This window comes from Poecilia reticulata, linkage group LG21 (genome assembly GCF_000633615.1).
Source record: "Poecilia reticulata strain Guanapo linkage group LG21, Guppy_female_1.0+MT, whole genome shotgun sequence".
Classification (NCBI taxonomy): domain Eukaryota; kingdom Metazoa; phylum Chordata; class Actinopteri; order Cyprinodontiformes; family Poeciliidae; genus Poecilia; species Poecilia reticulata.
In genome coordinates, this window is record NC_024351.1 from 7,487,506 (window position 1) to 7,509,704 (window position 22,199).

Sequence of the window (22,199 nt, forward strand, 5' to 3'; positions counted from 1 at the left end):
TTGAAAATCTAATCATACCTATGTGTTAGCATTCCTCAGACAAAGCTCAGACATTTATATTTGCTCAATAATAATAATAATAATAATAATAATAATAATAATAATAATAATAATAATAATAATAATAATAATAATAATAATGTAGTTTTTGTTTTATTATAATACTTAAAAAGGTTTTTGAAAATCTGTTCAGAGTGAGCGCTCTTCGTGCAGTTTCCTCTCTGTGGAGGCACGCGGGCTTCGCTGACTCCTCTGCCTGTGATTGTTGTGTCGCCGGCCGGGAGAAAGTTGCTCTCACAGTCTCTACGCTTTGTTTTGCTTCATCACCACACACAGCCATGGCGGACAACCAGGAGGAGAAGCTGTACAAGGCCGAGTACGCTAAAAGCGGCCGCGCCTCTTGCAAGAAATGCAAAGATAGCATCGCTAAAGACTCGCTGAGGATGGCCATCATGGTGCAGGTGAGGTCTGCTGTTGATTTATCCAAGAAATCTCCCCTGTGGGGCAGCTAACTAAATGCATAATGGCTTATAACTGATTTGGCTTATTGTGAACACATGGAGGCATTGTGAACTAGATGGAAAGCTGGAAAATGATGATGAAAAAGTGGTTTCTGTTCAGCACAGTGAGGCCCTAGTTAGCATTTAAATGGCTGACATTGTGTGCTAAGTTGTTGCTCACAAAGAACCGTTCAGCTTTTCTTTACATTTGTTGTCTTGTACTTCCCTGGACGACTCAAAAGGTGTATATCAGTAAATAGGCACAGAATAATGCAGTTTAGACTGAATCGACAGCTCCTCCAGCCAGTGCACACTGCTGCACCTCCCCCATGGAGAAATAATTATTTTAAGAGTCTAAAACCTGCTTATGAGGCTTCTTAAAGTCAGACTCCTGATTCATGGCCCGTGGAGCAGCTCCAGCTTTGCAATCATTCTCCCTTTAAAAAAAAAAAAAAAAAACTCTAAAGGGTAATTATTTAGTTCAGGTTTAATTAGTGAGTCCGTACTTTCAGCAAAAGTCAGCAGTTCTACCAGTTTTATCACCTAATTGACGCTGACAATGTTATTGAATGAGAACTAATCATAAATTCATAAAATGTTTTTTTTTTTCCTACTCATCCTCTGAAATAATATGTTTATTATTTCTTAGGATCAATCAGATTTTAGAAAAGCGTAGTTATTTTCTGACTAGAAATTTTCACTTTCTTTCATTTGACTGATTTATTTACATCATTGACAGCGTAACCGAAGATGATCACTTCTTATCCGAAAAGCTACAAATATTCGAATCTCCTTAGATATTCTTTTCTTTTTCATTTCTAAGCGAATTAGTGCACCTTCCAAGGTTGTGTGTGTAAATTTGGGGTTTAATCAAAGCTGCCTCCTTTTTCAGTGTAAATAAAAAACATAACTCATTTAAAAATAACTGATACATATGGCAGAAATAAAATACTTTGTCAAGTATTTTATTTCTAAATACTAACATGGGAGAAAATAGTTGAATTATTTTAGATTTATTTCAATTCATAAACATACATTTAAACACAAATTTTCCAGTTGTATTACCTTAAATTAAGATATAAAATTTTTTACAATTTTGTCTAAAGAATTACTTTCTGTACCAACATCTTATTTGAAATGTTTCAAAAGTGAAACAAATTTAAAGCAGTTGCTCCCAAACTGCTGTATTTAAATTGAGCTGTCAGTAAAAATAAAAACTTGTGTAATATGTTTATTAATTTCAAATATATGTATATCTGAACACAAATAATTCCCTGCTTTTTGTACAAGATGTAAACAAAAACATAACGATAGAAAAATATTCTTTACATTCGGTAAATCAAGTTATTATTGAAAGAATAAATTCCCATGCTGTTCAGCCATTAAACCGTTAACAGGAAGCTGTTAGAAGAAATATTTTAGATTTACTATAGTTTTCAAAATATTTTTAACTTGGTGCACATGCACAGTAAATAATCCAGTTGTAATTATTTCAGTTATCCATTCAAAATATAACTACATTTTATTAATTCAACCTTTTTTTGTTTTCAAATAACGCAATAAGGACCATTTAAATCTTTTAGGGGAGCAAAAACGTCAAGTGGTTGTGTTTACATCTCCTCGCTGAAACGTTCTCATATTTATGTGACCACACCCCCCACCCGCCATATCTAACGTCTGCTGTTGCTTCGTCGTAAACCTTCTGTGGACGCTTTGTGACGTTCGTCCTGCAGTCGCCCATGTTTGACGGGAAGGTCCCCCACTGGCACCACTTCTCCTGCTTCTGGCTGCGAGCGGCGCCTCAGTCCACGGCTGATATCGCTGGGTTTTCCGATCTGCGCTGGGATGACCAGGAGAAGGTGAAAAAGGCCATCGAGAGCGGCGGAGCAGTCGGAATAGGTCGGTGCTCGGTTCGCGAAGACGATGGCTCGTCAGTTCTTCTGAGCGAACCTAATTAAGCTGTCTTGCTTTAAACGGCTCGTTAAAGGTCTTGTTAAATCAACAGTGTGGTTGTTTTTTTGTTTTTTTTTAGCAATCACAGTGCAAAGTGGAAAAACATCTGCTGATTTGTTTATGATAATTGGCTTTTCCCGATTATTGTTCTACAGATATTGCTGGATTAGGTTAATACATTTTTTGATATACGTTGTCATTTTTGCAGGAAAGGGTAGCCAGAAGAGTGCAGCTAAAGGAGAAAAGACTCTGAACGATTTTGCGGTGGAATATGCCAAGTCGAACCGCAGCACGTGCAAAGGCTGCGAGCAGAAAATAGAAAAGGTTTGCACCCATCTTGTGCCCATTGGACAATAACTAAATTTAGTTGCTTCACAGATCTTTTTCACACGTCTGGCGTCTTCTGGATTCTCGTTCAGGACCAGATTCGTGTGTCCAAGAAGACGGTGGATCCGGAGAAGCCTCAGCTGGGCCTGATCGACCGCTGGTACCACACGGCGTGCTTCGTGTCCCGCAGGGAGGAGCTGGTGTTTAGGCCTGAATACGGCGCCGCCCAGCTGAAGGGATTCAACGCGCTGCGTGCGGAAGACCAGGAGGAGCTGAAGAAGAGGCTGCCTGCTGTCAAATCTGAAGGGTGAGAGGAGAAACGGAGCAAACAGGTTCCTAAACAGTCCGGGTAAGCCGGAGATCAGAGTGCTTTCCAGGCCTGGAGAATAAATATGGAGAATAGAGCTGCAACTGTAGATTATTTTAGTAATTGATTTTCTGTCAGGTATTCAGATGAAAAATAGGCAAGTTCTGCAGATTTTTCATTTCAGCATCCTTTTTTTTCATACTATATTAGCAATACATTAAAAGCAAGGGTCGCGTTAACGGAATATATTCCGTATTTGACCGGTATTTTTATTTTATTTTTTTTAAATCGACTGAAAAATCTGAAGCCTGTCCGTCATTTTGACATATTACAAATTCACACTCCTGACTATACGTGGTTCAGACGCACGGACGCTTTCAGCTGTCCGCACAGAGTGCATGGCGGACGTAACTAAAATCGCTGAAAAGATAAAAACAAATCCCTTTTGAGTATCATCCCTGACACGGACACTGAACTACATGCAGCTGACCGGGAGCCGGCGGCACGTTGGAGAGTTATGAACAGGATGCTGTGGAGCGCGTCTGGTGAAAAAAGCACATCCCAAACTTTGTGCGAAGTGGCGCGTTTAACATGACGACAGCATATCTAGAACGAGCTGGAGAATGTTATGTTCTGTATGTACAGAGTTGTGAAATCTTAAAATATTATGTCAGGTTTACTTCATTGCGTAATTAAAATTCACCTCTAATTAAAATTAGTCAGGTTGGATCAGGCACAATGCTTATGGACTCGGTGCGGGTCAGGTTTGATTTATTTTTTTTATTTTTTGGTCTGATCTAAACTTTAGCGCAGATTTCTCCTCCCAGTACGGACCAGGAGGAAGTTCTTTAATATTTGGAATTTCTGCTTGGAAGAACGGACAGTAATATTTACAGGTTCAGTGTTTGTTGTGGATCACTGGTTCGACCTGGTGTTTCTTTCTTCTCCTCTGTTCTGCTGGTTCGACTCCTCTCCGTCTCCCAACATCCTGCAGCACAAGAAAATAGCCTTGAAGGTGTCTCTGAAAGCCGTCATGGTGTACGCGTACAGGAACGGGTTGACGGCAGAGTTGGCGTGCGACAGGATGATGGCGGCGAGCAGCAGCTCGAACGGCACGGGGCAGCGCGGACAGAGCAGCAGGAAGCAGTTGATGATGTGAAGCGGGATCCAGCAGACGGTGAAGAGAAAAAGAACCAGGAAGAGAGACGTGGCCATCTTCATCTCCCGCCGCATGCTGGCCGCCGCTCGGCTCTGGCCCTCGGCGCGGCTCCGCTGCTCGGGCCCGATCCGTCGCACTTGCTGCTTGACCGTGACGAAGATCTGAGCGTAGATGAGGAACATGATGACGAGGGGCGCCAGCACGCAGGCGAAGAAGTTGAAATAGACCATGTAGGTCATGTCCACCACCAGCACAAAGAAGCAGTAGCCGGAATCGGGCGGCGTCTTGTGCCAGCCCATGAGAGGCACCAGCCCGATGAGGAAGGCCAGCAACCACGTGGCGAGGATCACCAGGACGGCGTTGCGAGGCGTCATCAGGACACGGTAGCGGAAGGGCATGAAGATGGCGACGTAGCGCTCCACGGCCACCGCCAGGAGGCTGAAGATGGAGCTCTGCGTGAACATGATCAGAACGCTGAGCATGAGGAGGCACAGGTAGAGGTTGTAACGCGGTAAGCCGGTGTCCGTCAGGATGGCGCAGGGGATGGCGATCACGCCCACGCAGATGTCTGCGACTGCGAGCGACACCAGGAAGTAGTTGGTGACGGTGCGTAACTTGCGGTTGAGACCCACTGCGGCGCAGACCAGCAAATTACCCAGAGTAGACAAAAGGGCGATGATGAGCTCAGCCGTCATGTACGGCACATTGGGGGAAACGGCAACATCGGCAAGTGGACGGGATGGAGACGGGGAAACGGGAAACAATGAGACGTTCAGTGGATCTCTGTGAGACGAGATGGTGCTTAGCAACAGAAGAGCTGTTGGGTTCTCCATCATTCGCCTAAAAAGACAAATTAGACCAATCAATCAAAGTCGCATGAATTTATTTTTGAAAACAAATAAACTGTCTTATAAAAGTATTGTCATAACCGAGATTAGAAGGACATCAGTATGAAGTAGAAGTAAACAATACCTGATTGTTTTTACAACTAACCTGCAAAATATGGCGTCTGTTTGTATTCATTCTCTGAGTCGATACTTTGTAATATCACATTTCGCTTCAGTTGCAGCTGCAAGGCATTTAGCGTACGCCAACGCCTCCGCCAGCTTTTTACAATAAGACACTGAAGTTTCTGTCCATATTTTTTTTTTACAACAGTTGAACTTTAATAAGATTGGATGGAGATAAAATTTTCGAAACAATTCTTAATTTCCTGAAGCTCCATCCACCTCCCATCATCCAGATTTTCTGTTCAACTGAAGAAAACCATCCCAAAACTAGAGTTAATCAGTTGATCAACCGGGTTCACGGTGACCGATGATTTATGACCTCTGACGTCGATTTGTTGTTTAAGAACTATTTTGGGGTTTCAAAGTTAAAGTACCAAAATCTGGCATACAAATATATGCCAGATTTTTCAGATTTTATATGTAAAAAGTGTTAAAATATTTTTTTGCATTTTCCTTTTGATTGACAGTTATTTAGTACTTTGCGATGGTCTGTCAAAAACTCCTGATTAAAATACAGAAACGTTTGTGGTAGTAACATGACAAAATGTGGAAATACTTTTGGAAAGTATTGTAAAGCAAAATTCTTTTCACTTTTTGAGTTTGACAAAAATAAGACAATTTCATATGCTGTGCTAATATTAGGGGAAATTTGGGTGAATCCAAAAATTGGAATAATCTTGCAATGAATTTTCCTATACATTTAAAACTACTTCTATCAAAAACATTTTTTCCTTCTCACCTCAGTCACTGTAACAATATTAATTATTTGAAAACTATATATATATTTAAAAAAAAGTTACATAAAATGCAGAACTGGAATTTAATGTGGAAACATCAGATAAACATTCTAAACGTGTATATATACAATTTATCATCAAAGACAAATGAACCTAACTTCTCTTATCTTTATGGAATAAAGATGGTGGAATTTAAAATATCAAGTAGGAATAAAAAGACTAAAAATGATTAAATAAATAAGTAAAAAAAAAAGGGAACAAACACAAATGATATAAAACAAAACATGCACTAAAACTAAGACCGAAGTTAAAGTGAATTTGCTTAAAAAAAATTTAGAGCCAGTTGTAATTTAAAAACTCCTCACCTTGAACTTAACTTCTCAACTTGAGGAACCAACAGAAGGACTTTCTCAGAAGAACGGAAAGGTTTGGAGGACTTGACGGGGAAAACAAATCAAATAAATTGGGCCAAATTAAAACAACTCATGAAAACACAAAGAAAGCAAACCTAAAATGCAGTAATGGCTAATTAAATAGCTGGAATGTCAACTTTTTCTGGCTGGTATCCTTATAAAACTTTTGTCATTGCATTAAAGTGTAATTATCTTTAATAATATGATACATTACAGCTGTATGGTTACTCACTGGTTCATAATGTGTCGTTCAGGATCGTTGGAGCACCATTTGTGTCGCCCAGACAACAGCCATCTTCTTTATGAACAGATCTGCAAGATTCAGATTTAAATAGCTTCTTTCTTTACTCCTCCTGTCACCTGCTGTCCGATCAGGGAGTTTTTTTTTTGTTTGTTTTTTTTTTGTCTTGTTTTTCCTAAAGTGGAAATAAATCAGAGTGAGGACGCTCCTGACGGGCGGTCATTAACGCTGCGCTAATGGTCTCTCTGGGACGGTGATTTTTCCTGTCCGGACATCATCAGTGACGCCGGGGAAGGCGCAGACGTGCACCAGCTTGCGTTTGGATGCATGTCCGTTAACCGATGGGGCCCTAATGAATTAGTTTTAATGAATAAAGGTGTCAGATTCAGGCTTGTTTGGTTCTCACCTTTGTTGTTGTGCTCTGTCCCACTGCGCCTCATTTAGGAAGTTGATGATGATGTTTTCTAACCTTTTTCCTTCGTCCTTTCTGAGCTCTGAACATCCGCCAAAGTTTGCGACTAAACTTGGATTTGTTCCCACAGGAAGCGTAAATCCGACGAGGTGGACGGAGCATCAAAGAAGCAAAAGAAAGAGGAAGAGGAGGAGAAGAAGAAGCTCGAGGAGCAATTGAAGGTACTTTTGTTTGCTTCTTTATACATACAGTAATGTTTAGAGATCTTTGGCCTTGATAGACTGGTTTGGGTAATCCACATCATGTCTGCATATGTAAACAGAATCAAAGCCAGCTGATTTGGGGTATTAAAGACAAGCTGAAGAAACATTGTTCAGTCAACGACATGAAGGAGCTGCTGATTGCAAACGGCCAGGATGTTCCGTCCGGAGAGTCCAACGTAAGAGAATAATAAAAAAAAAAACATCCTGTACTGTTGGTAAAACCACACATTTTGTGTATCCATGGTAAATGTGCATAAGATTCGTAAAATATATTAATCTTTCGTAGCGGCACCATAATTCAATCTAATTTTTATTTAGGTCCACAGTATCTTTCATTTGACATAACATGCTTTAGGTTTGTTTTTCAATAATTACTGGCATAAATACACATTCATTCAAAATTAGACAAAGGCAGTTTCATGATTATTTTTGGCCTTTAAACATTCTTAGACCAGAATCTCGATGTTTGCATTGACATTATCTTTTTTAATTCAATTACATTTTTTTATTACTTTTGCTCAAAATATGAGTCAATCTCAGATGCACAATCTCAGCTTTAAAGAGTGTATTTAGTGTAAAATAATTCAGTGCGGACTTCACAAGTCAACGTATAATAGGCTTTAGTTGGTGCTGATCTTAGTTGGTACAGATTTTTAAAAAACAACTTTGAAGCAGCTTTTAATAAGGTAATAAAAACAAAGGTTGGTAGTTTGTTCTCAAATTTGTAGAATGTTTTTTAAAAATTCATGAAAAATCTAGGACTTTGAGTTGGTAGGAAATTAAAATTACAGAATTTTAAAGAGGTAAAAGGTTTTGAAAAATTAAAATTTATTTTAGGATTTCTTGCACATGTTTAAATTTCTGTAGTTTGTAAAATGAAGCCCTAGATTTAATGCATGTTTTTTCAAAACAGTTGAAATGGTTAGAAATAGAGATTTTTTTTATGTGAATGTCAGTGGCTTGGGGTTTCCTAGAGTCTGAAGAGAATGTCGTCTCCACCCAGGTGCTGGACAGCCTGGCTGACGGCATGGCCTTCGGTGCTCTGGACTCCTGTAACGAGTGCAAGGGCCAGCTGGTGTTTAAAGGAGACTTGTATTACTGTTCTGGAGACATTTCAGCCTGGACAAAGTGTGTGTTCAAAACCAAAATTCCTTCACGCAAAGACTTTGTCGTCCCTAAGGTGGGTCGCTGTTTGTTATTAGCATTCCGAAAGTGAAAAAACACACACTTGCTTTGTATTTTTATTTCTATTTCGTTTGACCGTTTCAACGTGTCATTCCAGGAATTCCACGAAGTTTCTTTTCTAAAGAAATTTAAATTCAAGAGGCAGGACAGGGTTTACCCCAAGGAGGCTCCCGCTCAAACTCTGAAACCAGCAAAAGCCGAAACCCTGGCGAGCGCTTCCAGTGCTCCCAGTGAGCGACTGCTGGAAGCAGCACCTTCAGGTCAGGGAAAACTGAACTTTTGTTTTTAGGACACTGTGGGCATCTGTTTTTAAATATCTAATGTCCTCTCATTTATTGTGGCATGAAAATGTTTTCACAACTCTTTGAACCTTCTCATGTTTTGTGTTTATAATGTAGGCGAACACAAACGATCTGTGAAGTGGGATGAAATGATGCATGGTGTTCAATTTTGAGAAAGAAACAGACGCAAAGTTGCTTAGTTTGCACACCGACTGGCTGCAATTAAGGATGACCAACAGTGCCCTCTTCTGGGTGGCGGCCAAATTAAAACAAACAAAGGTCTAAGCAGACATTAATCGATTGGAACTGATTTTATTCAAATAAACCATTAAGACAATTAATTGTTTGCAATCCTAATTTAGATTAAGGTTGCATGTGTTATAATGGTCTGCTCAAATCCTGGACCTGACTGCAGCTCTGGCACATCAACAGACTTGACTCACTCAAATTCATCCCAAGCATTTGAGATTTTAAACGCCACGTGTCCTTCAATGTCCACTTCAGTTCCTTTTGCAAAGCATTGTGATGAAGCTAGGATTTATTTAGTTTTCTTTTCATTCAAATAAATGTATCCAAATGGATTCTTTTTTTGGATTCAAAGAGTGAGTTATGGAAATTGTTCTCCAATTTTTATTAAATAGACAAACCTCTAACTGGTATGAAGCTGCTGGCTGTCGGCAAGTTATCTAAAAACAAAGATGATCTGAAGGCAGCCGTGGAGGAACTGGGTGGAAAAATTACCGGCACTGCCAATAAGGCCTCTCTCTGTCTCAGCTCCAAGAGTGAGTAACAATCTACTTTGGCCTGTGACGATCAGAAATGTAATTTTTAATGGGATATTGTTTGTTTTTTTTTGTTTGTTTGTTTTTTTTTTTGTAACCATCTTTTCAGAGGAGGTGGAGAAGATGGGTAAGAAGATGGAGGAAGTGAGAGACGCAGGCGTGCGAGTCGTCTCGGAGGATTTCCTCTCGGACATCAAGTCATCGGGTAAAGCTCTGCAGGAGCTGGTGTCTCTTCACGCCATCTCACCCTGGGGCGCAGAAGTTAAGGCTGAACCTCAGGCTCCAGCTGCAACCTCCAAATCTGGAGCTCTGTCTTCCAAGAGCACCGGCAGGGTAAAGGAGGAAGAAGGTAAACGGTGCTAGTTGCAGTAGTTATTGGCGGTGTAAGTGCTAAAGGAGGGTCATTAATAAGTGAAGCTGTCAACATACAGGTGGTAGTAAGGCCAAGAAGATGAAGCTGACAGTCAAAGGCGGAGCTGCTGTGGATCCAGACTCGGGTAGATATAAAACTCCCGGACTGTAATTATAATCTTTGTCTTTTGTCGTATTTTCCCCCTAACTTTAATGGGTGTTTTTGCAGGTCTTGAAAACAGTGCCCATGTCCTGGAGCAGAATGGGAAGATGTACAGTGCTACTTTGGGTCTTGTGGACATCGTCAGAGGAACAAACTCTTATTATAAGCTGCAGCTGCTGGAGGATGACGTACAAAAAAGGTAACATCCCATTGTTGTAGTGTGATATTCACACAGTAGGTGCTTATGCTGCTTCTCAGGCTGTTATTTCGCTTCGCGACCGCTTTGGCCCATGTGTCCTTCTGCTATGTGTTTTGTAGATACTGGGTTTTCAGGTCTTGGGGCAGAGTGGGCACCACCATTGGAGGCAACAAGCTGGACAAATTCCATGACAAGAACTCTGCGCTGGATAATTTCCTTGGTGTTTATAAGGAAAAGACTGGAAATGACTGGGGTACCTCCAACTTCACTAAATATCCCAACAAGTTCTACCCTCTGGAGATTGACTATGGACAGGTACCAACACAGACCCACGAATCTTAAACACAAACCTTCCAATGCAGTTTGAGGTTTTTGTTTTGCAATGCTCTCTTTTCAGGACGAGGAAGCGGTGAAACGGCTGACGGCCTCTGCTGGCACCAAGTCTAAGCTGGACAAACCAGTTCAGGATCTGATTAAGATGATCTTTGACGTAGAGAGCATGAAGAAGGCCATGGTTGAGTTTGAGGTAATCCTCCCCCCCCCCCCGTTTATCTCAGCAGTTTTGACTAAGTACTAAATATTAATTGCTGAGCCTTTTATAAATAGTTTTTTTTGTCTGTATTGCAAATTTAAGATGCTGATTTAGTTTTACAATTAGTGAGGTCTTTTTGTTCTTGTCCTGTTTACAGATTGATCTGCAGAAGATGCCGCTTGGCAAACTGAGTAAGAGACAAATCCAGAGTGCCTACGCTCTTCTGACTGAAGTACAACAGGTTGGTTATAAACAGTAAATATCTGATATTCTTGCTACAGCTGGGTAATATGGCAAGAATATCAAGACTTTTTCTTTTAAATTGAAATTATAATCACATTTTTCAGCAGATTTTCATCAGGTTTTGCAACAGTTCATTAATATTTTTGTGTGGAAAAAAGAGAGTTGTAGCATGTTTCATATGCTACATGAATGTGAAGAACCCCAAATTTTCTTCATGTAAACTTAATATTCAAAAATATTTCAACTAAATTTGCTATTTCTTCAACACAGATGGCTACAAAACGTCTTTAGTAAAACAGCGTCTTTATTTTACATAGCTTTTTTTGATGATTGAGCAGTTTGCTTCCTCCCTGTTTTGATACGTCTCGCTGATAATTCGGGTCACAGCATGCAGCTTCAGTTCATCGTGTGCAGCCAATGAAAGAAAGCCGCAGTGACCAATATAGTCTGTGGCTGTTGGTTCATTCGAAACGTTATTGCAAAAGTTGAAAAGGTTTTCTTTCTAATTTTTTATTTTTTTTACTTGGGTTTTGTTGTATCTGTGAATTTTTCACCATGCAGATATCATAGGGCCCCCACTTGTAAACATTCTTATTAGGCAATGTTGATCTGTTGCTTCATTTATTGTCAGAGTTTGTATCTCTTACTATTATTGTTGTTGTTATAGGCTGTGTCGGACAGCGTACCTGAGGCACAGATACTGGATCTCTCCAATCGCTTCTACACCCTCATTCCTCATGACTTCGGCATGAAGAAACCTCCTCTCCTCAACAACCTGGATTACATTCAGGTGACATTTTTGTCCCACTCGCAATAGTCTTCTTCTCTTCACGTCTCTTTGATGAGAGCAGTTCTGAATTCTGGACCAAATGCCCATTTCACAAATGTTACTCTGCAGGCTAAAGTTGAGATGCTGGACAACCTGCTGGACATCGAGGTCGCCTACAGCTTGCTGAGAGGAGGAGCTCAGGACAACGAGCACGATCCTATTGACATCAACTACGAGAAGCTCAAAACTAAGATCGAGGTAAGAGGTGAAACATTTTCTTATTTATTTCCTGTTGTCCGAGGACGGTGCGTAACGTGTCTTGATAAATCCGCAGGTCGTTGACAAGACCACGCAGGAGGCTGAGATCATCATGCAATACGTTAAAAACACCCACGCGGCTACACACAACACCTACACCCTGGAAGTGCAAGACGTACGTCACTATTACACGTTTGTTTATAAAATCTGCATAAATAGCTTGTTTTCTTCAAGTAGACCTCTTTTCGCATAACAAATTTAAGCTCACATTATCTCCTCTTAAGATCTTCAAAGTCGCACGAGAAGGAGAGCAACAACGCTACCGTCCGTTTGAGGAGCTACACAATCAACAGCTACTGTGGCACGGCTCTCGCGCCACAAACTACGCTGGTATTCTGTCTCAGGGTCTTCGCATTGCACCTCCAGAGGCCCCTGTGGTGAGTGTCTTGTATGCAAAGAAGGTGTTCTTTGTCGCATTTGTTGCTTTTAAATACTAATTCTTTCCACTTTAACTTTTCAGACTGGCTACATGTTCGGCAAAGGTGTGTACTTTGCCGACATGGTGTCCAAGAGTGCAAACTACTGCCACACCTCTCAGTCGGACCCTGTGGGACTCATTCTGCTGGCAGAGGTCGCTCTAGGCAACATGTGAGTGGCGATTTGATGTATATATTTAGTTTAGAAACAGCTGATGTGATTGTGTATAAATGAACACGATTCTTTGTGTTCGCAAACACAGGCATGAACTGAAGAAAGCCTCTCACATTTCAAAATTACCAAAGGGAAAGCACAGTGTTAAAGGTAAGAGCCTTCACTATTGCTTCATCAAATACTAGGTTGATCATGTGATGCACATTTTTTGTGCAGCCCTAATAAAATTACATTTGGAAGAGTGAATAATGGAAATGGGTCACTGTGTCATATTATTTTTATTTTTTTGTTAATGAAATTAGATTTTAGCATGCTTATAAAAGCAGACATGAAGTCTTCTTCTCTTTTTATAGTTGTTAGGCATCCCACAATTTGTGTCACTGGTGGTTTTCTTAAAACCAATTATTTATTGATATTTTCTCTTCCATTGAATCAATGTTTTTAAATTAAAAATGTGACTTTTCAGAAAATTTTAGTGAGGTTGTGCTGCTCTGTTTGAAGATTAGTTTATGTTTAGACCTTTTGCACATCGCTACAAAGAGTGTCAATTCTTGCGGAGGGCACTGTTAATATTATAAAGGTTCTAAATTTAGGTTGTACTGGAGATGACATTTTTTGTTTCATTTGTGTTTTTCGTCTTTTTACTTTTTCTTTCGACAATTCCAGGTTTGGGTAGAACCGCTCCTGATCCAAATGCATCTGCCACTTTGAACGGGGTGCAAGTGCCTCTGGGAAAAGGAGTCAATACTAACATTGATGACACAAGTCTACTGTACAACGAGTATCCTTTGGTTGTCTCGGTACCTGTGAATGTAAAGATTGTTTTGAGAAATTACCCTTTAATTTTCTTGTTTTGCCAGTTTTCTTTCTGCTGTCTGCGGTTTTTTCTTCACCTCTGAACACAAAAAGAGCAATGTCATCATTAAAGTCCAACTAACCCCCATCTGGAAAAAAACATGGCAAAGTTTGAAAAATTCCTGCAAACTGGGTGGAGTCAAAAAACGGCTGAGTGTGGGAATGAGCAGAGGGGTGAGTGGCGTTGTGGTCAGGACTAATAGAAAAAGCCAAAAATAATTATATTATTGTAATTTATGCAATATTCTATTTTTAAAATGACAAATATATTAGATATGAAAAAATGCTCTGGACTGTATTGTCCATCTGGTTTTCCTTAACCACTGCTCCTCCAGGTACATTGTATATGATGTGGCTCAGATAAACTTGAAGTATCTCCTGAAGATCAGGTTTAACTACCAGACATCTCTGTGGTGAAAAGGATCTTGTCTGGACCCTTCAAGGAAGAAAAAAAAAAAGACCACTGTTGCAGCTATATGCCTTGGCTTCATTTTCTGCAGCAGATGGCATATAGAGGAGTGAAGCTATACTATGCCCTAATCCATGTGAAGTCATTTTATTTTATTTTCATCAGTTTCTGTAGCCTGTAGCGCTGGGCATCAACAGTTAGTTCGTGTGTGGTGCACACGGCGGTGCAGGAAAAGGACTAGTGATAAACCATGTTCATCAGGAGTTGATCGTGTTTGATCCTGAACATTAAACTCTACTTAATAAGTAATACCTACTTCATGTTTAAAAGGCGTTTTGAGCTGTGTCCATGCACGCTACACACATGCATACCTGTGGTTAGTTTTGTTTTTTTCTGAATTAGAGTCTGTTGCATTTTGTAGACTGACGATTTTAACGTTTAACATGTACATAATTTGGTTTGTTCTTCCTATCATGCTGTTTTTTTCCTTTAAAGGTTTCATTTTTCTTGCTTTCCTCCATGGCAATAAAACGAGTTGCATCCTAAAATATTTGTCACTTTGGTTTCTTTTCCTGATCGCAAAAACAAATTCTATTCTTTGACAAGTTCTGGTAGATCATGTGACTGTCCAGGACTTGGTCGACTTTAAACCACGTGATAATTATATCCAGATATTTAGGTTTAATTCCTGTTTTGCATAATTCACCTCACACAAACTGGTTTGTTTTTCCTGCGTACCTTATTAAAGTTCCTTGCCAACCTGTTCATGTTCCCTTAGCCTTTTCTTGTGTTGCTATATTGAAACCACAAATTAGATTGTAATTTTATGAGAGAGATTATTACAAGGTAGCATATTCCTCTGCAGTGGTAGAATACATGGAAAAGCGAAGTCTACATCTATATTCTCCCCCTTTTAAGTGATTTTTTTTTGTAGAACCACCTTTTTGCTGTTACAGCTGCAAGACTTTTGCAATATGATTATTAAACAAACCTGAAGAATGAAATTTCTGCCCATTCCTCATAAATTAGGTGAATCTCAAATCGGATTGGATGGAGGGCAACTGAACAGGATTATAATAAAATATATATATAATTCCACCTATAGAAGATACTTTGTTCAAAACCTCAGCTCAGGTGATGGAGCTGAGAGGTTTAACTACCAGACATCTCTGTGTCATGTTTTTTTGCACCGTTTTATTTCCTGGATTTCTCTATATAGCTTGAACCATCTTTGAGTTCTGACCAACATTCCCTGCTCAAAGAATTCATCTCCATAGAATGTTTTTATACTCATGTTTCACATTGGATGCAGTTTGTGGGATCTGCAACCTGTGGCAGGCTTCAGGCTTTCTGCAGTTGCTCTGATTATCTTTGGTGTTGAACTGGTGTTAAATATAAACATAATAAAAATCAAGTTTTAAAATATTTCTGCAGCTTAATGTAATATAAGCAAAGAATGTCTGTATATACATTACATTATTTGATTTTTTTCTTTTGTTTACTTTGTTCTTAGTTTTTTAAGTTTGACATGTTCAAATATTTTTTTTAGATTTGGTGTTTTATGAGCTGCATGCCAAGAGCAGGAGTAAGACTGGTTTGTTAACCACTGAAACAAAATGCCAGGTACTTACAAAACAAGATGAAATGTCTTTTGTTGTTTTGCAAAGCAAAATTTGATTAATTCTAAAGAAACAAGACTCCAAGTATCTCTTTGGAGTAAAGGTTACTGATGCCTATAATTTTTCTGCAAAATATCTTTCACTGATATTTTGTGAGATTTAATTTTTCACATGGGGTCTATGTATATTTGAGTTATGAAGGCAATTTGCTACTGAATCAGATACAAAAGAGTAAACACAAACACTCCAGTTTTGTTTTGTTGTTTTGTGAAGAAAATGTGAAAAACATGTTTTTCACATGACAGTTACTTCACTTGGTTTTCCCAATAACATTGAAGCTTGTGGTTGTAACAATGCAAAATGTGAAAAAGTTGACCATTCCTCATTAGATATGATTTGAGCGGATGCCATCTGACATTAAGAGATCCACTTAATTACCTGTACCATCTCATTCAATAAAAATGGCTTGTCTGAGAATGTGTTATTTCACAAATTATTAGTTAGGAAATTCAACATAGGATCATTATAGTGTGCTTATTAAGGCATTATACCCTCGTAGTTCTCAGGATGTGCTAAGCCTCTAACAAAGACTGGTTGCTGAGTGCCCGAGGCTGAATCTGGTTTTGATATCATTCCCAACAGTTTTTCAAATGTGTCCGGTGAGAATTACAATCCCCTTTGTGGATATGTGTAATGAAAAGTTTATGTCTAATATAATTCAATGAAACAAAACAACTTTCCAGCCACCAGTTTGCTGAGTTATACAATGTTTATTCCTCAAATCGCCCTCCACACAGATTTCCCACCCAGAATGCATTTTGACAACGTCTTTGAAAAAGCGGCGCGGCTAATTCAAGATGGCGGAGATGGACCAGCTGTTAGACGAGAGTGAGTAACAACACAAATTTAACAGTTTTACAACGGAAACAAACTGCGGTGCTCTGGTGATGAGATAAAGAGCGGATAAAAAGCCAAAATCACATTCATGCAATAGAAATAATGATGCCGTGGTCTGTCTTCATGAAGTCCGTTTTAAACCTAGATGCACCGGTTTGTTCTAGTCAGCTACCGTTTGTTAGCACGTCAGGCTAGCCAGAGCTAACGTTAGAGTTGAACAAGTTACTTCACCCCAACCGAGTAAACAAATGCCATTAGCTTAGCTATGAGCTAACCGATGCTAACTTCAAGACCCTATTAGCAATAACAAAAGGACTACAAAAGCGACGTTAGCTATAAGGTATTAATTTGTGTACTTGGGCATAGTTTCTTTAGTTGTGTTTCTGCCAGTGGCTTAGTTTTATCCCAACGGCTCGTTAGCTACGGTGATTTCACCTGGTTAAACGCTACGTATCGGCTTCTTAAGTTTTTTTATTCAACAACTGAAACTATCGTTGGCAATGTAATTAATTATTATAATAACTTTATAACGCATTAACGTTAGCTGGTTTAATGCATGTTTTCGCGTTACAGTCCACACTTGACAGCTCAAACTTAGGGTGAAGGCCTTAATGACTTCGTCAGCTATTTCTACTGGAGCTGTGTGGATGCTGTCAGGGTTAAAAGGTCCGCCTTGGATCAGTGGTTCATGGGAGTTTGGTGTAATGGGAGGGGAGGGGGTAACTAGGATATTCTCAGAGATTTAAATTCCGTTTAAAAATTGATAGCTAAAAAACTACATTTTGTCTTTTTTTTTTTAACAACAGATAGCATTTGTTGTTAAACGATACAATGCTTGAGTCAGTTCCTGTTGTTATACCTTTGTGTTTACAAGTCAATTTAGTTAATTGCGATTAGCCTTTAAGAGCTATAAGTAGTGTGTTGTCTATTTTCTTGAAAATGCTCAAATGAAAATGAAACACTTACTGACTTCTGAAAAGCAGTCTAAAGTTACTGAGCAGTCTCTCAGTATCACTGATATCCTGACAGTTACTTTAAGAGGCAATGTTTCACTTGCACTTTTTCTGGAAATCTGAAAATGCAGTGCGCACTATGTCACAAGATAAGATCATTTCAAAGTAAACAACAGATGTGTTCATCTTAATACAGGAAAGGAAAATGGACTCCATTTATGTTTTAGGTTAAGTCACTTCACTCATTTTAGCAGCTACACATGTGCTTTAAGCATCACATATTGTCAATTTAGTCCACTTGTAGACAGATTCAAAGTCATTTGTATTCATTCTAGTTCAATCCAAGTTCTGAAACAGTACTGTTATTTAGTTTTTAATGCTAATTGGTAATATATATATATATATATATATATTAGTAATGAACATGGTCAGAATTTGCTATAGAGCTGGCCAATATTGGACAGAAGGTTCAAAATTGCTGTATTTTTTTATGTTTTTGAACAATATGAGCTGCGTTTTCTGTATGAACTCTGAGAACTCCAAAGTTCAGTTCCTCACCCATTAATACACATATTCAAACACTGATGAATGTCTGTGAATGAATAATTCTGCTTACCCAGTGCAGTTTCTGAGATTGCACCTGTTCAAATACAGACTGGGAGAAATAATTAAAAAATAAGCATTATTATTAACTAATTGCGTCCATCTTCTAACATTCCTATAAACTAAGCACACAATTTTATGTAGGACATTTTGGGGAGTTTAAGATTTTAATAAAAAAATACAACTGTCAATATATTGAAGAAAAAAATATATTTGCTGTAGTGTTTAAGAGCACAGATATGTTTCTCTACAAGCATGAAATCTTGGAAATCGACTTTACATGACAAGTTATGTAAAGCTCAAATCCAGCTTTTTAAAAACAAATGCTCAAATAATGGTAGGTCACATACTGGCAGATAGGGCACATGTATTTCCTGCCTTCTTGAATTGTAACCCCCCTCACCCCCCACCTTCATCATTGTTAGCATTTTCTGTTCCCCAATTAAATATTGCCTCTGTTATATTGTACCTGCAACTGAACAATAAGAATTCCCTAAGACTACATTTTCTAAGCCACCATGTCACATGACAAATATACTGAACTCTGATACAGGTTACAACTGCTGTAATTTGACTTCCTCTACCTGTTATCTTCTGTGGCCGAACTTCCGTTTTAGTAGCTTGAATGAACACCTGATGCGTTTCTGTTGAAAATACTGTTTCCTTTGTGTCTTGCATCTTTTGAGCTTCTTCTGACTTACCTTTTATACTTGATTAATAGTGAAAATGACTAAGTCTGCTTTGTCTTGTTGTTTTAACATATGGATGAAGTGTGAAACATCCGATTCCAATCACCTGAAAATGTTCCACTTCATCTCTAGTGTACACATTTCAGCCAGTCATAGTTAAAAGTATTTAATTTAGTCTTTTTGTGGGGGCACAAAACAAAAACAGACTGTGGGATATAAACCTCTTAAATTGTCAAAGTACACAAAATGCATGGGTATAAATTATAAAACAAATTATAATGTAATTTCATTTCTTTCTACACTATTTTGTTTTTATTTGACATAGTAAAAAATATTTCCCTTTTCCTCAGGTTCCTCAGCTGAGGCGCTCGTCAGTCTAAAAGGTCGGTGGTCACTTTCTTTTACCGTCTAGGTGCTGTCAGCTTCAGTTTTTCTCATGTGTCAGACAACATGTTGATTTTTCTTTTCAAAACCTGTCATCTGTGTTTAGTAGTGATGTTATTTTAAACAGATCCACTGACTGTTTTACAGAGGGCAGTTTGTCCAACACATTAAATGAAAAGAACAGCTTCACAAGAGCACACAACACCAGAGGACGACATTCTTCCATCACAATGGACACGGTAAGAAACACGATAAGGGTTAAGACTGGAATGATCCGGATCATGTGGGTTGTTATTGTACCAGTCAGTTATCATATATTAAAAGACATTTTAATAGTTTGTTTTGGTATGTAGTAACAGAAGGACAAATTTCTCACATTGTTCTAAAAGAAAATCAAATTCAATTTAAGGGATTTCCTCAATATTTGTTTTTTTTTTTTTTTTGTTTTGTTTTTTTAATGGAGGTTTGCTTTAAGAAAAAATGAAGACTTAGTTTAGTTTACTTTTATCTCATCGAATGCCAGGTGTTTTATCTTGGTACTGCTTATAAATTCTTAGAAAGAGATGAAAAGAGAATGTCTAATAACTGTTTCCTTTGAGCCATATTAAGTCTGTTTAGAAACCCTACGTTTGTTTCCTCAGCCCACGCGGAGTTCTAAGAGAAGCCGCTTGTTTCGGGATGAAGACGAACCGCCCCAGCAGCGAATCTCCTCCAGATCTCCTCGTAGGAGCCAGAGGGTCACCACTACACCACAGGTGAAAAGCTCCTAACCTGTCATAATTAGAAAGGAGAAGTGACATATACTTTCCCGTTCTGGTTGAATTTCTGGAATGGTGCCTCAAGTGTGGATATTTGGCGACTGACAATTGTAGCGTTGTTTCTGTAGCCTTGAATATTATATATGGGACGACATCAGAGCGGAGCTGTGTGTGTGTATTCAAAGACACTTCATGAAATATTCAGCAGACTAAAAGAAAATTATTCACAAGGCCGAGATTCATATATTGTTACATAGGAATTGCCTCAGCTCAGCTTTGTTTGTTCTTTTATAAAAATTCTGACTTAATACCTTATTTTTCCACATCCGTTTCTAGTCTTCTGCCAAAACATTTGTATAAAGCTTGCCCTTAAAAATATTAGATAATAAAAAGTAATTACCGTATTTTCCGCACTATAAGGCGCACCTAAATACCTTCAATTTCCTCAAAAGCCGACAGTGCGCCTTATAATCCGGTGCGCCTTATATATGGATCAATATTGAGCCACTACAGGTCTAGCAGCGCGCAGTGCATGCTGGGATAGTTGTCAGAACGCTGGTTTGTTAATAAAGTTTGACTGACCTATCTACCTACTGACCGTCTAGAATCAGGTCGTCTGCTTTTAGCACCACGTTCTCCACGAACATGCTGTGCGTGAACGGAGAAGGCTGACCATCGTCCGGCCACGCCCCGGCCCAGTCGTGGAAGGCTCTCCTCACCGACCGGAGTCGGACTGTTTTGTTGACATTCTTTATGTCAACAAAGTGGCTTTAGATATTCATCCGGGGTGCTTTGACTAGAGTTACCAAGGGACCAGCCCCTATACATTTAAAGCCAGGGGTGGCGGAGGGGTGGGGGAAGAGAGACAGAGACTGCGGCGGCAGCGTGTTGGTTGGTCTGTGTTACCCAGAAAACAGTTGGGCACAATATCACAACACCAACACCGTGAGTGAAACAATGACTGGGGCAGCCTACTATATAAAGTACTCCGGGACCATTTCTTTATTATTACACATCCACATTTGTAGAGTATGGAACAAATCGCGGGAGGGGTGGCAACCCTTAATGTAGCGTCCATTCTATGCACCTTATATATGAAAAAAGTTTTAAAATACGCCATTCATTGAAGGTGGGCCTTATAATCCGATGCGCCTTATAGTGCGGAAAATACGGTAGATAGAATCTGAGAGATTTGGCATTTTTAGTTGTCTTGTAAAAAAAAAAAGCCTTGTAATGAGTCCATTAAACTGAATGTTCACTTATTGTGTTTGTATATTTACTTAAATGCCTATTTTACTTGTCTTGCAGAAGTTTTCTAACATCGTAACACCAGATAAGAAGGCGTCACAAAAAATTGGGTTGAGGTTGAGAAACCTTCTTAAGCTACCCAAAGCTCACAAATGGTGCATCTATGAATGGTTTTATTCCAATATTGACAGGTAATTTCTCTCTTTTACCCATAGTAATTATTACTTCTAGATTTAGGACACATAAATCAGGGAAAATGAGTTCTGCTTGTCATTTTAGACACAGTTCATGCCAAACTGACATTCATGTTTCGAGATTAAGAACATTATGTCATACTAATAATAGTTTTAATACAAAAATGTGGATGAAAAGTATATTTAATACCCACTTGAACCTTTCAGTGCTACTTTTAATCTGACAAGCAAGCCTCATCGGAACTTGTATTCTAATTATGACTGTGTACTTTTGTTTATAATCTGTAAATATCTTTAATTAAAAATAAAATTAAATAATTGTGTTTTCATTTATTTCCCTCATTAAACTATGTTCGTTTATTTTTCCAGGCCTCTTTTTGAAGGTGACAATGAATTTTGCCTGTGCCTCAAGGAATCTTTTCCCAACCTAAAAACAAGAAAACTGACTCGAGTCGAGTGGGGAACAATCAGGAGGCTGATGGGGAAACCAAGACGGTGCGCTTTGAGTTTTACAATAAAAGATGAATTAGCTCATTTTCATTAGGTTTTTTTTTTTTTTCGATGAGCAACTCTGAACTCTGCAGTGGAAAAGAATTGGCATCTCATTGCTGGACTCTAATGATCCACCTAGGTGTTCGTCTGCCTTCTTTGCTGAAGAGCGAACGGCCCTGAGACAAAAGCGTCAGAAGATGCGTCTTCTGCAGCAGAGGAAGTTGTCAGACGTGTCGACTTGCAAGGACCTTCCCGATGAAATCCCGTTACCGCTCATCATAGGAACTAAAGTCACAGGTAAGATCACTGCAATGAAAACGTTATGTGCTTTAACTTCAGTCACCTTTCAATTTTGATTGCAA

General features: G+C 39.0%; 3 protein-coding genes across 4 annotated transcripts in view; 2 read left to right on the plus strand and 1 right to left on the minus strand.

The window, feature by feature from the left end:
- The first annotated feature begins 215 nt into the window (after positions 1-215).
- Positions 216-14,548, plus strand: parp1 (poly (ADP-ribose) polymerase 1). The gene is made up of 23 exons (XM_008397803.1): positions 216-461; positions 2,234-2,399; positions 2,662-2,777; positions 2,873-3,087; positions 7,190-7,280; positions 7,382-7,498; positions 8,326-8,502; positions 8,605-8,767; positions 9,430-9,570; positions 9,680-9,919; positions 10,002-10,067; positions 10,151-10,283; positions 10,403-10,598; positions 10,681-10,809; positions 10,973-11,056; positions 11,726-11,848; positions 11,957-12,085; positions 12,162-12,260; positions 12,370-12,522; positions 12,606-12,733; positions 12,825-12,886; positions 13,403-13,517; positions 13,927-14,548. Exons 1-23 carry the CDS (start codon positions 339-341, stop codon positions 14,006-14,008), a joined length of 3,048 nt encoding a protein of 1,015 aa, XP_008396025.1. The 5' UTR covers positions 216-338; the 3' UTR covers positions 14,009-14,548.
- adorb1a (adenosine receptor B1a) lies at positions 3,104-7,176 on the minus strand. Of its 2 annotated transcripts, none has more exons than XM_008397801.2 (2): positions 6,639-7,176; positions 3,104-5,086 (listed from the first exon to the last, which is right to left on the minus strand). In XM_008397801.2, exons 1-2 carry the CDS (start codon positions 6,644-6,646, stop codon positions 4,003-4,005), a joined length of 1,092 nt encoding a protein of 363 aa, XP_008396023.1. In that variant the 5' UTR covers positions 6,647-7,176; the 3' UTR covers positions 3,104-4,002. The 2 variants fall into 2 exon arrangements, with proteins under 2 accessions (XP_008396023.1, XP_008396024.1); XM_008397802.2 differs by having other exon boundaries at positions 6,359-7,176.
- A 1,907-nt stretch (positions 14,549-16,455) lies between the features above and the next one.
- The window catches only part of lin9 (lin-9 DREAM MuvB core complex component), a 9,529-nt gene continuing 3,785 nt past the window's right edge, over positions 16,456-22,199 (plus strand). Inside the window, exons 1-7 of the mRNA XM_017302046.1 lie at positions 16,456-16,507; positions 19,112-19,144; positions 19,293-19,384; positions 19,787-19,900; positions 21,212-21,342; positions 21,715-21,840; positions 21,977-22,147. Coding sequence (XP_017157535.1) covers positions 16,477-16,507; positions 19,112-19,144; positions 19,293-19,384; positions 19,787-19,900; positions 21,212-21,342; positions 21,715-21,840; positions 21,977-22,147 — 698 coding nt within the window. The 5' untranslated portion in view covers positions 16,456-16,476. The remainder of the gene's footprint in view (positions 16,508-19,111; positions 19,145-19,292; positions 19,385-19,786; positions 19,901-21,211; positions 21,343-21,714; positions 21,841-21,976; positions 22,148-22,199) is intronic.

Coding starts and splice junctions, on each gene's coding strand:
- parp1 (XM_008397803.1), top strand. CDS start 339: ATGGCGGACAACCAGGAGGAGAAGCTGTACAAGGCCGAGTACGCTAAA. Junction 9,920..10,001: donor CAGGGTAAAGGAGGAAGAAG/GTAAACGGTGCT, acceptor GTCAACATACAG/GTGGTAGTAAGGCCAAGAAG. Junction 11,057..11,725: donor TTCTGACTGAAGTACAACAG/GTTGGTTATAAA, acceptor TTGTTGTTATAG/GCTGTGTCGGACAGCGTACC.